At 46.5% G+C, this 14,539-nt stretch overlaps 1 protein-coding gene across 1 annotated transcript in view; it reads right to left on the reverse strand.

Moving 5' to 3' along the window:
- The window catches only part of KIAA1549 (KIAA1549 ortholog), an 83,276-nt gene that overhangs the window by 25,006 nt on the left and 43,731 nt on the right, over window positions 1–14,539 (reverse strand). Inside the window, exons 12-15 of the mRNA XM_040259967.1 lie at window positions 13,267–13,469; window positions 9,988–10,211; window positions 8,931–9,084; window positions 851–1,168 (exon numbers count right to left, since the gene is read on the reverse strand). Of these exons, the coding sequence (XP_040115901.1) occupies window positions 851–1,168; window positions 8,931–9,084; window positions 9,988–10,211; window positions 13,267–13,469 (899 nt within the window). The remainder of the gene's footprint in view (window positions 1–850; window positions 1,169–8,930; window positions 9,085–9,987; window positions 10,212–13,266; window positions 13,470–14,539) is intronic.

Genomic DNA, 14,539 nt, shown 5'->3' on the forward strand with positions numbered 1-14,539 from the left:
CCCCCCCCCCCCCCCCCCCCCAGCCCCTCCCCTCCCAGGGCCTCCCCTCGCCTCTTCAGTCCCGGGGGGGGGGGGGGGGGGGCCTACAAAAAGAAGCTGAATGACTCTAGGGCATTCTTCACTGTATCTTTTATGGAGACATCCATCAATGAAAATTTTCTAGTTGTTGTTTTTAGTCTCTAAGTCCTGTCTGATTCTTCCTCGACCCCACGGATTGTAGCCCACCAGGGTCCTCTGTCCATGGGATTTCCCAGGCAAGGATACTGGAGTGGGTTGCCATTTCCTGCTCCAAGGGACATTCCCGAACCAGGGATGGAACTCATGTCTCCGGCACTGGCAGGTGGATTCTTTACCACTGAGCCACGTCTTTCCCATGGTAAAGAATCCGCCTGCCAGTGCCGGAGCTGGAGGAGATGTGCGTCTCACCCCTGGGTTGGGAAGATCGCCTGGAGTAGAAAATGGCAATCCACTCCAGCATTCTTGTCTGGAAAATCCAAGGGACAGAGGAGCCTGGCGGGCTACAGTCCATGGGGTCACGAAAGAGACAGAACTGAACAACTAAACAAACAAACAAGAATATATTTTGACAGTTACTCCACATATATTTTATGACGATGAATTTTATACCTTTCATGGAGGCAAATTCAGGAAGGTACCTCCATGAAACGTCCAAGGTGTACAAAAGAATGTTTTCAACATTGTGAATTAACTTAGAAGATAATAAAAACTAAGACTCATCATCCAAACTTTGATTCCAGTTGAATCCAATCAGGGTATTGCAGGGATCCTGAAAATGAGGCAGTCAGACAACATCTTGCCCATGAGAGAATTCCAGAAGGTCCACACTTACACTGCACGGGTTGTTGGCCGTCTGAGCTGGGCTGTAGAAGGACCCCCACTGGGTGGCTCGTCTCTCTTCCCGGGAAGGGGTGCTGTTCACGGGCAGGCCGGCTGGGACCCCGGGGCCTGCAGCCGCAGCGTTGGGGGGCTGGCTGCTGGGGGCCACCAGGGCAAAAGCATCGTCTAGGAGGGAGTGCATGGTCTGGCGCGCCTCCTCGATGGACGGCTGGGGCGGGATGTACTGGGAGGCCGGGAAGGGCAGGCCTGGATACCTCCCCAGCTCAGCCGACGATGGCGTGGGCACGTCAGCCGGGAGGTCAGGATCAGACTACAGCAGGGGAAACAGCAAAGTGGAGAATCACATCACTCAGCCATAAAAAGGAACGAAACTGGGTCATGTGTAGAGATGTGGGTGGACTAGAGTCTGTCATACAGAGGGAAGTCAGTCAGAAAGAGAAAAACAAACATTGCGTACTAATGCATATAAGTGGAATCTAGAAAATGGCAAGATGAAGCCATTTGCAGGGCAGGGATAGAGATAAAGAACAGACGTGGTCACGCAGGGGAGGGGAGGGTGGGATGAACTGGGAGAGCACCACTGACACTTACACACTATCGTGTGTAACACAGACAGCTGGTGGGAAGCTGCGAGCTCAGCTCAGTGCCCTGTGACAACCAAGAGGGGCGGGACAAAGATCCAAGAGGGAGGGGATACATGAATACATATTGCTGATTCACTTCACTGAACAGCAGAGACAAACCCAACACTGTAAAGCAATTACATTAAAAAAAAGAGAGAGAATCAGACACGAGCTTCTATGGAGAACAAAATTCTAGGACCAAGACAGAATTTTTAACCGTTTTCACTGCCATTGAGGAATGGGTTTACCATAAAATTTTTTCAAATCACAGCCAAGGAATGTGTGTTACCTTTCACTGGGGCAAAAAGTTTGAAATCAGAAAAAAAAGTAAAAATATTCAACAACCATTTGTCAGGCAAAACTCAATCAACTCCCTGAAAGGTATCTCAGTACCTGGAAGTTCATATTTTTCCTGAGAGCCCCCAACAACCAAAAATGATGCGTCAGAGTTTACATACTAAAATACCTAGTTGACGTTCCATAGATACAGAAACCCCCCCCACTAAAGCAGTCTATTGACTATTAGTAATAGAACAGCCCTATACAACCCTAAAGAATTCAAAGTCACCACCATATTACAACTATGAGTGTCTAAACCATTTTAATACTTACTGCAGCAACTCTTTATAAACAGTAAATAGTATCAATTATTTGTTCAGAAACTACTTTCTTAAAATGGAGATATCCCTGGATAACATGAGCTGACAAGAAAAGTTTAACTTCTATACCCACTGTCTAAGAGGCAGGGACATAAGCAATAATTAAAATTTTTAAATTACAATTACTTCAACTGACACACTGAAAAGAGAAGAGGTTCTACTCAGTGGGCTGGTGGCTCCATGTCCTCAAAGAAAAAGTTGTTCAATTGCTCAGTCGTGTTCAACTCTTTGCAACCCCATGTACTGCAGCATGCTGGGCTTTCTTGTCCTTCACTGTCTCATGGAGCTTGCTCAAAATCATGTCCACTGTGTCAGTGATGCCATCCAACCATCTCATCCTCTGCCTTCTACTCCTGCCTTCAATCTTTCCCAGCATCAAGGTCTTTTCCAGTGAGTCGGCTCTTTACAGCAGGTGGCCAAATTATTAGAGCTTCAGCTTCAGCATCAGTCCTTCCAATTAATATTCCTTAGAATTCTTCAATCCTTTAGGATTGACTGGTTGGATATCCTTGAAGTTCAAGGGACTCTCAAGAGTCTTCTCCAGTGCCACAATTCGAAAGCATCAACTCTTCAGTACCCAGCTTTCTTTATGGTCCAACTCTCACATCCATACATGACTACTAGAAAAACCATAGCTTTGATTATATGCACCTTTGTCAGCAAAGTGACGTCTCTGCTTTTTAATACACTGTCTACATTTGTCAAAGCTTTTCTTCCAAGGAGCAAGTGTCTTTTAATTTCATGGCTGTAGTCACAGTCCACAGTAATTTTGGAGTCCAAGAAAATAAATTCTGCTTCTGTTACCACTTTTTGGGTGGGTACCTTTTCCTGGAATGCTCTGCTTACCCTACAGGTCCACAGTTTTAGCTTCACTGGTTGGATCATCCCACAGAAGGGCCAAAGGAATTCCCGTATTTGTTTGGATCAGTGAATCTCTTACAAAGAAAATCTCTATTCCAGAGTCACATCCTTACTTTCAGTCAACTGCCTGAAACACTTCCTAATGACTATGGTCTGTCCACCAAGGATCAGTTATTATTCAGGCCAGCATCAAACACTTAAGAGCAGCAGCTGTGTAATTCCAAACAGAGAGAAAAACAGACCAACTGGCAAACCCACCAACAGTTCACAAACCTATTTTGCTTGGCCCACGCAGTATTTAAAAAAGTCAATATTTTAAAAATCTGAAAATTTCCTATGAAAACTCAGATTTTTGGATTCTCTTGGCAGACTCGGAAGCTGTGGCACCACTGGGCCCTCGTCCTGCACAGAAACAAGTGCTGTTGGGCAGACACTGCTCCTGAGATAGGCCGGTGCGCTGTCCTTCACAACTGCAAGTGGGTGGTCTCACTCCCTACAATACACACTGGGTCCTGAAAGACTGTTTCTCTAAAATTACAATATCCTAGCAAAGTTCCACTAAGTGACTCTGTCATCGAGGAAGGATGTGGGGCTCCAAAGGTGTCCAGCTTATGACATAACTCTGGAAAGACTCTGTGATCCGCTCCTTACAAGGTACAAAAATGGCCCACACTCATGCCTTCTCCTGCTTTTGGTTTTCTTAAGGAGCAGATCAGGAAGAATGTGGTGAGTAGAGGGCCACCAACCCAACACCCCATGGTGAAAAAGAAAAGTATATCTGTAGAAACATCCTACTGGTAATTAAGAGGGTCTCTCTAAAACTGGAAGCAATGTTCCTGGTGGTGGTTTTCAATAACTACACCGCAAGCAAGAGAGCACTGTGGCTACAGTGCAAACTGAGATTCAAATGGGGGACAAACCCTGTAGACATTTGAGGAGAGTCCCCAAAAGCTACAGCTACTGCCAATCTCAGCATCAGTGGGTGTAACTTTAAAGAAGGTATAACTTCTATAGCAAGAGAGACCTGTTGCAAAGTCTCATTGGTCCCACAAATCCTGCCATGAAGGCAAAGAGCCATAGAGCTATGATGTGAGAGCTTCCTGCTCTCTGGCCTTCCTGCTGCCCCCACTCCCCAAATTCAGAGACTAGACTCTCAGCAACCTGCAGGCCAAGAGGAGATTTTATTCATTTCCCTGTGTCCCAACATCCAGCACAGTGTTTCACATGTAGATGGAACTTAACAGATGGTACTATAATCAACAAAAGTTGAGCTCTACCTAGGATACCCAGGAGTTGGAATTTGAATTCCATCGGCTTCCCTGGTGGCTAAGAGGCTAAAGTGTCTGCCTCCAATGCGGGAAACCCGAGTTCGATCCCTGGGTTGGGAAGATCCCCTGGAGAAGGAAATGGCAACCCACTCCAGTATTCTTGCTTGGAGAATCCCATGGACAGAGGAGCCTGGTAGGCTACAGTCCACAGGGTCACAAAGAGTCGGACACGACTGAGTGACTTCACTTTCACTTTCTCTTGAATCCAAGTTTGATGACTTTGACATTTCGTTTGTTTCCTAGGCACAAATACATGTTCACCTATCAATCCCCAGAAATATGAGAACTTTTTTACCTTTAGTAAAAAAAAAAAAAAAAAAAAGGGTATGTTATTTTTATGATGTATTCTGGTGCCTCTCTGCAACCCTTCATATTATAAGAGAGTGATCATGTCCTATGGTTGGTCCAGGACAATCTTGGTTCATCCTTGTTATCCTAGGATAATTAATCCCATCTACTGTCATCCTCACAAGGGTGTGACTTGGAAAATAAATTATATTGGGGTTGACAAACTTCCACAAAGGGCCAGAGTAAATATCCTAGGCTTTGTGAGCCATATAACTACTCAGCTCTGCCACCTTAGCAAAAGCAGTCATAGATTACACAAAAATGATGGGTGTGGCTCTGTTCCAATAAAACTTTCTTTACAAAAGCCAGCAGTAGGCTGGATTTGGCCTGAGGGTCATAGTTTGCTGAATCCTGATTTATAATGGTAACCCTGTTTATGAGAAATCCAGGAATATTTCTTTTACTTCAGGAGAAGAAAGCTCTCAAGAAGATATTTTGAGAGGAAAGCACAAAATTCAAGACAGTTCAAAAGCAGGTATGTGTAGTATAACCTTCAAGATGAAATACTACCTATAAAAAGGTGAGTGCTCAAAAAGGCATTATCTTTGAAAGTATACATTTCATCAGACTCACAGACTTAGAAAACAAATTTATGGCTGATAGGCTGGGGGAGGGATAAATTAGGAGGTTGGGATTAACATATACACCCTACTATATATAAAATGGGCTTCCCAGGTGACTCAGTGGTAAAGAATCTGCCTGCCAACGCAGGAGACATAAGAGATAGGGTTTGAACCCTCAGCATGGAAAATTCCATAGAGTAGGAAATGGCAACCCCAGTACTCTTGCCTGGAAAATTCTGTGGTCAGAGGAGCCTGGTGGGCTATAGTACATGGGGTCTCAAAGAGTCAGAGGCAACTGAGCACACACACGTATAAATTACATAATCAACAAGTACAGGGAACTCTACTCAATATTCTGTAATAATCTATATTGGAAAAGAATCTGAAAAAGAAAAGATATACGTATAACTGAATCACTTTACTGTACACCTGAAATACAACGCTATAAATCAGCTATGTGTGTGTGTGCTCAGCTTGGTCCCACTCTATTATGACCCCATGCTCTGTAGCCCTCCAAGCTCCTCTGTCCATGGGCTTCTCCAGGCAGGAATACTAGAGTGGGTAACCATTTCTTTTTACAGGGCATCTTCCTGACCCAGCGACTGAATCTGTGTTTCCTACCCTGGCAGGCGGATTCTTTTCCACTACGCCACCTGGGAATCCCAAAATCAACTACACTCCAATATAAAATAAAAACAAAATCATACAATATAAGTATTAAAATAAAAAAGAAAGTACACATTTCAGAATTTTAAGGAGAGAAAGTAAAAAGTCCATGTAAAGGAAGAATGTCTTCTTAGGGTACCTCTGCAAATTGGAGCCACTTGGGATGAAGCAGCTGATTGAGGTGGTACTCACCAGGGAAGAGCTTCTTCCCTCTAGCTGACGGAGGAAACTCTGCACTTTCTGCTAAGCAAAAAAGTGAAGAGAAGGATGGCCTGGGCCACCATGAAAGAAGCCTGATTTAGGATCAAGACAGGAAGGGGAGGACAGGTTCAGTTCAGTTCAGTTCACTCAGTCATGTCCGACTCTTTGCGACCGCATGAACCACAGCATGCCAGGCCTCCCTGTCCACCACCAACTCCTGGAGTTTACTCAAACTCATGTCCACTGGGTCGGTGATGCCATCCAACCATCTCATCCTCTGTCATCCCCTTCTCCTCCTGCCCTCAATCTTTCCTAGCATCAGGGTCTTTTCCAATGAGTCAGTTCTTCACATCAGGTGGCCAAAGTGCTGGAGTTTCAGCTTCAGCATCAGTCCTTCCAATGAATATTCAGGACTGATTTCCTTTAGGATGGACTGGTTGGATCTTGCAGTCCAAGGGACTCTCAAGAGTCTCCAACACCACAGTTCAAAAGCATCAATTCTTCGGTCCTCAGCTTTCTTTATAGTCCAACTCTCACATCCATACGTGACTACTGGAAAAGCCATAGCTTTGACCAGATGGACTTTTGTTGGCAAAGTAATGTTTCTGCTTTTTAATAAGCTGTCTAGGTTGATCATAACTTTTCTTTCAAGAAGCAAGAGTCTTTTAATTTCATGGCTGCATTAACCATCTGCAGTGATCTTGAAGTGAAGTGAAGTCGCTCAGTCGTGTCTGACTCTTTGCGACCCCATGGACTGTAGCCTACCAGGCTCCTCTGTCCATGGGATTTTCCAGGCAATAGTACTGGAGTGGATTGCCATTTCCTTCTCCCGGGGATCTTCCCAACCCAGGGATCGAACCCAGGTATCCTGCATTGTAGACAGACGCTTTACAGTCTGAGCCACCAGGGCAGTGATCTTGGAGCCCCCAGAAATAAAGTCGCCCACTGTTTCCACTGTTTCCCCATCTATGTGCCATGAAGTGATGGGACCAGATGCCACGATCTCAGTTTTCTGAATGTTGAGCTTTAAGCCAACTTTTTCACTCTCTTCTTTCACATTCATCAAGAGGCTCTTTAGTTCTTCGCTTTCTGCCATAAGGGTGATGTCATCTGCATATCTGAGGTTATTGATATTTCTCCCAGCAAACTAATCTATTCTTTAGTTTCATACAACACGGTCTCTGAGATCCCGGATTAGACAAAATCAAAAGCTCCAAGGAACCATCCTGGGGAGCCAAGGATACATCCCTTCCGGGATTAAGCCAGTCACCACAGATGCCCAGACACCAGTCCAAAAACACAGCGGCAGCTCAAGATCGCCATCTACTGTGAAAACTGCCAATGCTGGTTCCCCAACCAGAGGAATTTATTCACAGCCTTAAGAAAGAACTCATTCATTCATCCTGCTGAGGAGCAAAGGAGCCTAATTTGTAGATTCCTAACTTGTGATTCCTTCGGGAATCACATCAACCCTCACACGCCAGTTAGGAAGGGACAATCAGTCTTAGGACACCAGAATCACAGTAAGATTCCAAGGAAAAGCCTGGGGAAAGAAGCCTGGGATCACCTCTCAGACGATCATGATGCAATTATATTTAGTCCCAATGTCAGTACGGCATTTGGCACATATGTGTAATTATGCTTAGTGTCTCTCAGCGTTAGATATTTGTGCAATTTGAGGGATAAAATATAAAACTCAAATAAAACACTGGTTACATAAGCTTTATCTGAAGTTATCACGTACATCACAAACTCTTTCTCCGAGGGTGTGTTTTTCTCTCATTTCTTTAACAAAGATAGCTCTGTCAGGGCTGCACCTTGGCACAGGGTCACAGACATCCACTGTGTGTCCCAGTGCTGCTGGACACAGTAGACAAAAATGGATTAAGAAGAAGATACCTGGGTATCTGGGGCTCCCCTCCATCTTGGAGTATTTTTATATCTGTATTTCTCATGGTCCGTTGGGGAGGCTAGCCCTTTCTTCCCTACTTAGTGGGGTCTGTATGTGTCTTAATGTTGTCAACATCTGCTTTAACACGTCCTTTTCCTTCCAATAAAATTAAGTCCCTATTTCTTAATTTCCATTAAGCTCTTTCTTCCATTAAAATTAGAAATATATATATATATATATACACACATATATACACACACACACACACATTGTTGTTTAGTCACTCAGTCGTGTCCGACTCATTTGCAACCCCATGGATTGCGATTTTCCAGCAGGAGTACTGGAGTGGGATGCCACTTCCTTTCTCCAGGGTATATTCCCAGTCCAGGGATTGAACCTGTATCTCCTGCACTGCAGGTGGATTCTTTACAGCTGAACCACTGGGAAGCCATACATACATATACATATGTATATATATATATATATATATATATGTACACACACACACAAACACACACATATAGAGGGAACATCTTAGCACTCCAAGAGCAGAAGGGGGCACAAAACCCTAAATATCCCTCTTACCACCAAGAAATCCAAACAGTTCCCTCAACCAGGGGAAGGGAAAAAAAAACCTTCTGGACATTTCTGTTTTCCAGTGAATCCCCAAAAGTGCCCATCCTGAAGCCCGAGAGGACAGGGCTTGCACAGAGGAAAGAAAAACACTGAGCATGTTTCCAGAGGGCGCCCTTAGCAGCCCCCTGGTCTCCAGGACTCAAGTTTCTCCACAAATGAGCAGCCCATCCCTGCCTGCACCCACATGTGCCCCACGACCCAGCTGGCCCCGGAGCATCAACACCACACATGGCCGCAGCTGGCACTGCTCACTCATCTCCCGATGGCCACCAGACGCAAGGGTCAGCATTACGCACCGGGCAACCAATATAGGCAGAGTTGTGGACACCAGGCGGCCTTTTGTAAGTGCCATCACTGTCTGTGGTGATAAGTCTGTCCTTCTCAGCATCTCCAGGGCAGCCGTTGACCTGGTGTTTCCGGCGTGGCTTAGGGGAACGTTTTATCCTGGAGCTGCCAGGAGAAAAAGACATTATCTTCATTGGAAATCACTTAGGAAAGTGATTTCTGGCTCATGAACTAAAGGCTAAGGATTTTCTGAGTACCTAGGACCTGCTGGCCACTGTATGAAACACCCCACCAGATATAAACACCGTGTAAGACACAGTCTCTGCTCTAAGAAAGGCACAGTCCACCTGGGCAGACAAATACTAAACACACAGAACAATACAGAATAACATCATTGCTGGCTACTGGGACCTGACCTAGGTCTTGAAGAGGGAGGAGGAGCTTTGGATATGCCCAATTTATCCAACAAAAATAATAACTCAGGAGCGAGGTGGAGGGAGTGTGAGGTGCAGCTGGGGTCTTGCCCAGAGCCAGAAACGGGAACGTAGGTCGATGTCTGGAGGGCAATGAGGCTATCGCCTGGTAGGGCGGCAGGCCCCTCGGTGGGAGCAGCTGGGTAGAGACTCGGGGCCCCACCAGGTACAGGAGCACAGGGTCTACCTGTAGGCAGCCCGAGCCAGCACAGGCGTGAGCCAAGCAAGACACAATGAGAGCTGACCTTACAGAAAACGCCTCTCCCTTAAGGGGCAGGGGTCTGAGAGACAAAGACAGAGGCTGAGGGCAGCAGCGGGGAAAAGAAATGAGCATCCACCAAGCACAGGAGGCGGTGACGACACTGGGGATGCGGGCAGGACGAGGACAGCGGGGAGGGGAGCCAGGGCTCAGCGTCTGAGAAGGAAGGGGCTCCCATTTCAGAGAGCTGAATTCCAGGAGACAAGAAAACCGGGAATGGCGACTCCCGGGGCAACTGGGGTGGAAGCGGCCTTCCCCACAGGTGATCGTCAGGCGGGGTCGCCCCCTCCCGGCAGCCCGGAGTCTTCCAAAGGCTTCCCCCGGCAGCACGCCCACCTCTTCCTGGGCTCGATGAACACAGAGGGCACGCTGGCCGTGGGGTCCAGGATCTTGTCGATCTGCATCTGCGCCCTGCGGTACACGCGGTGCCGCTCCCGCGTGTCGCCCGACGACAGCTCGTCCAGCACCGGGAACTCGTAGTGCCCGCGACGCTTGGCGCGCAGCCGGATCTTGTTGCGATGGTGCTCGATCTCAGACTTGTGCCGCAGCGCCGTCTGGATCTGGGGAGCGAGATGGCCCGACCGTTTGCACGGTTCCAGGAACCCGCGCACAAAGTAGTCCGGAGGCATCCTGTGTCTCTCCCCTGCCCTCTCTCCGAGCCCCCCAAAGCTGTCCTAGGCTCCCGAGAGGCACCAAAGGGGTGACAGGGGCAGACACACCCACACCGAGTGCAGAGAGCCTACCACCGTCACCGAGCTGCGTCCCCAGCCTCCACGCGGGGCATGGGAGGGGAGAAGCCTCGGTACTGGCCCCGAAACATGCGTGCCTGTGCGCTCAGTCATACTTGACTCTCTTCAACCCCATGGACTGCAGCTCGCCAGGCTCCTCTGTCCAAGGGATTTTTTTCAGCCAAGAATACCGGAGTGGGTTGCTAGTTCCTCCTCCACGGAATTTTTCCCACCCGGGGATCGAACCCATGCCTCTCGCATCTCCTGCACTGACAGGCGGATTCTGCACCACTGCACGACCTGGGAAGGCCGAAAGTACTCAAATCCAGGAAATCGTCCAGTGGCAACTTTGAAGATGCTGAGGGGCAGTGATTCGTAGATGTAATTCTTCCTAAGCAAAGAGTAAATATTTTCCATACCCAATAGTATCATTACTTAATAAGTTTTTAAATTAAGACAGTTCAAAGACGATATTTGCACTATACAACAAAATAGCCATTTACTAATGATGTTTCAGTGTTACGAAGCAAGCCCCCTGACAGGAGACCCCCTCCTCAATGAAGAAAATCAACAGGTATGGAAACACATCCTCCTGGCTCCATGGGGCGTGAACTAGGTCTGGAAGAGTTGGGGAGGAAGAGTAGTGGGCAGAGGGTGAGGGCCAGAAACAGGAATGCAGATGCAGGTCTAGGGGAAGGACGCCATGACTCCGGGAGCAGCCAGTCTGTCGGGCGGTGGTGGAGAACAGACGGGGAATGCCTGCCTTCATCAACGCACATCACCTCATTTTCTAAGCCCTTAGCTGCTTCAGAGAACTTAACAGCAAGTGAGATGGAGGGAGACAGAGGGAAAAAAGGGAAACCAAGATGAGACTCCAACTGGAAAGAGACAACAGGACGCTGTCCAAGACAGGACATGGTCCGCCATACCACAGTAGACCAGAAGCCATGTCCTCCTTGAGACTGTTTGAGAAGGAGGGTCAGCTAGATGAGAGTCTTGACAAACTTCCCAGCAGGAGAACTCAGGAAGCCCCTCTATCTTTCAGGATCTGTATTTTAAAATACATGAGGTCTCACAGGAGGACTAAGATCTGCTAGGAATCTGTGCCAGAATCTCCTACAAAGAAAACATTTCCATTGAGATGTCTGTACCTACCATACAGGTCGGTCCACCAGAATGGATAACGCTCTTGTTCCTAAGTTGATTTTTCATTTTATGCTTCATAATCAGTATATATGTTTCCTATATCATATGTATGCATCAAATACATTTTAAAAAGATAGTAAAAGAACAAAGTGGAGATGAACGCTTTCCAGCGGTGAGGCCACAGACTGGTGAACTCCTTCTCTTCTCTTCTTTCGATCACACAGAGAAGCCACTCGAAAGTGCTTACTCATGGCTGGTGTGAGGTACCTGCAGCACTGGACTGATGGAAACAGGTCTAGGCTAGGACGGGGGTCATGTGAACAACCCCAGGGCTCCCAAGCACTGGTGAGAAGGGACAGCACATGCCACCTTGAACCCATGACACACATTCTTGTGGTCACGTCCCTGGCAAGGAGCCGATGGAGAAGAGAAAGTGTAACAACTCTTGATAAGACTTCTATAAGATAACCCACTTTAAGGATTCAGTTGTACTAATTATTACTTCACCTAGCAGAACTCACAAGAGCAGCAGGTATTTCTTAGAGGCAGGAAACTGACAGCCATGATGCGGTCATGCGTGTAGCCCTCAATACTATTCCCTCCACTCATGGTCCAGCCCAGGTCAAACTTCCCAAGTTCAACTTAACAGTGACGTGAGCTGGCCTTCTGATTCCAGAATCTTAGGAGGAAGGCAGATCTAACTCACTCTTCCAAGAGTCACTAGAACAGGGTATTTTACCAATCATGATTTAGATCTTGGGGCCAGAGCAGCTCTATCAGAGTTCACAGAATCTGTGGTCCCAAGATTATCCAGCGTTCAGTGATTCACTAGGAGAACCCTCAGGACTCAGCATTCAGTCCAATTTATTACAGCAAAAGGCTAGAAAGCAAAACCAGCATAGGGGAATGGCACATAGGGTGAAGTCTGGAGGACCCAGGCACAAACTTCCAGGAGTCCTTTCCCAGTAAAGTTATGTGGGATGTGCTCAATTCCTCCAGCAATGACCTGTGACAACGCACGTGAAACGTCTATGAGGGAAGTTTATTAAATACTCAATGCTCACAGGGTCTTTACTGGAGACTGCTCACATAGGCACCCTCTGCCTAGCATGTACCAAAATTTCAGACTCCAGGAAGAGGTGTTCAGCATAAATCATGTTGTTTGTACAAAAATAGTTTAGGTACAGTGAGCCACTCCATTCTGGGAATGGTGGGGATCTTTCCAAAATCTAATTCCCAAACCCCAGCCACCGGCTAAGGCAGACTTTCTACGGCTAGCCGGCCCTGGTCTTTAACCTGCATGTCTCCAAATGTGCCCCCTAGTGTCCACGATCAGTATCTGACCTAAAAATACTGAGTAGCAGATTTAAAGTTAAGGATAGCTGTGAGCAGCTCATGGGACTTCCCAGGTGGCACTAGTGGTAAAGAATTCACTTAATGAAGGAGACATAAGAGACTCGATCCTGAGTCAGGTAGATCCCCTGGAGGAGGGCACAGCAGTCCACTCCATTATTCTTGCCTGGAGAATCCCATGGACAGAGGAGCCTGGTGGGCTACCGTCCATAGGGTCCCAAAGAGCTGGACACGACTGAAGCAACTTAGCATGCACGCACGTGAGCAGCTCATATCGTTAGCAACCTTTTGACACTAACTTTCACTCATTTTTAAGCAGTGACCAAATCAGAATCTAAGGGTTTTTGTTTTTTTTTTAAATACTGTACTTTTCCATAAAACCAAATACCTCTTTGTTAATTTTGTTGGTTTCTGCCACACGGTCAGCCAGGATGGGGTGCGGAGCCGGAGGAGCTGGGATGGGCTGCATGGCAATCAGCTGGATCTTACTGGGGACCCGCCGACTGGCCTCCGAGGAGCGGGAGATCCTGTCCACGTGCTCAAAGATGGAGGCTGACGAATGCTGCTCGTTCCCTGAGCTGGGTGCTGCCCCTGGAAGAGAGGGAAGAGCAGAATTAATAAACACCACCACCCTAAGAAAAGAGCAAACCGTCACAATTATGGATTATTTCCTAAAGGAGCCTTAGATGGGTACCAGACCAAAAACACATCCACAACTCTATGGCAGAATATTTGAAATGTCACTCTTTGAGCCTAAACTGTCTGGGTTAAATAGTGTCTCCTTCAACCTCAGTAATAATTACAGATATCTGTAGGGAAGATAAGAAAATCATTATGACACTTTGTGCCCCAGATGGTCCTGTTTAGTCTAAAGGTGTTTCAAAGTCTTCACTAAGACAGGGTAAAGGGTAAGAGGAGCCTGAGGTTGGCCAGCCAGGAGTGATTTACAGAACATGGAGGACAACATTTCTAACAGCTCTGAACGTCCATGCTCATCTGGAGTAAGAGTGATATAAATTTAGTTGCCAAGGCAACTTACCATCGAGAAAACAAAAGACCAAGGGGACTGTGGACCTGCTAGCAAGTACTGGTTAATGGTGAATGCTGCTGGCTTTTCAGTTCTAATGCAGCAAAAAATGAAGTTGAAGAGTCGGGAGAAGAAAAAGCTGCTGCTGCAAGGAATTAGTTCCCTCTTTACAAAGAGATGCAGATAACACTTGAAAAATGGTTAAAAGGGTAAATTGTATGGCTATATATATTTCACCACAATGAATTTTTTTTTAAGTAATCAGAACTGCAAAGAAGAAAGACATTTAAATGTATAGAAAAAAGAAAAACATATTACAGTGTTAATAGAGACTGGATCTTGGTGTAATGGGTCATTTTCTCCACTTTTTTGTATTTTCTATAATGAGATTTTCTCTAGTCAGTATTACTTTTATAATAGAAATAATCTCAATAAACTTTTATTTTTAAAAGGCAAAGAGAGAGGTTAACAAGGGCCAAATAGATGAAAAGAACTCTCCAGTTACATGCACTAAGATCCCTGATGCCCTTCCTCTAAGCCACAGTCACCTCTGGGCTACTCTAACATTGCTCGAAAATAAATGGCCAAACACCAAGAGAGGGGCTTCCCGGGTGGCACTAGTGGTTAAGAATCC

Source organism: Oryx dammah, unplaced genomic scaffold (assembly GCF_014754425.2).
Source record: "Oryx dammah isolate SB20612 unplaced genomic scaffold, SCBI_Odam_1.1 HiC_scaffold_18, whole genome shotgun sequence".
Classification (NCBI taxonomy): domain Eukaryota; kingdom Metazoa; phylum Chordata; class Mammalia; order Artiodactyla; family Bovidae; genus Oryx; species Oryx dammah.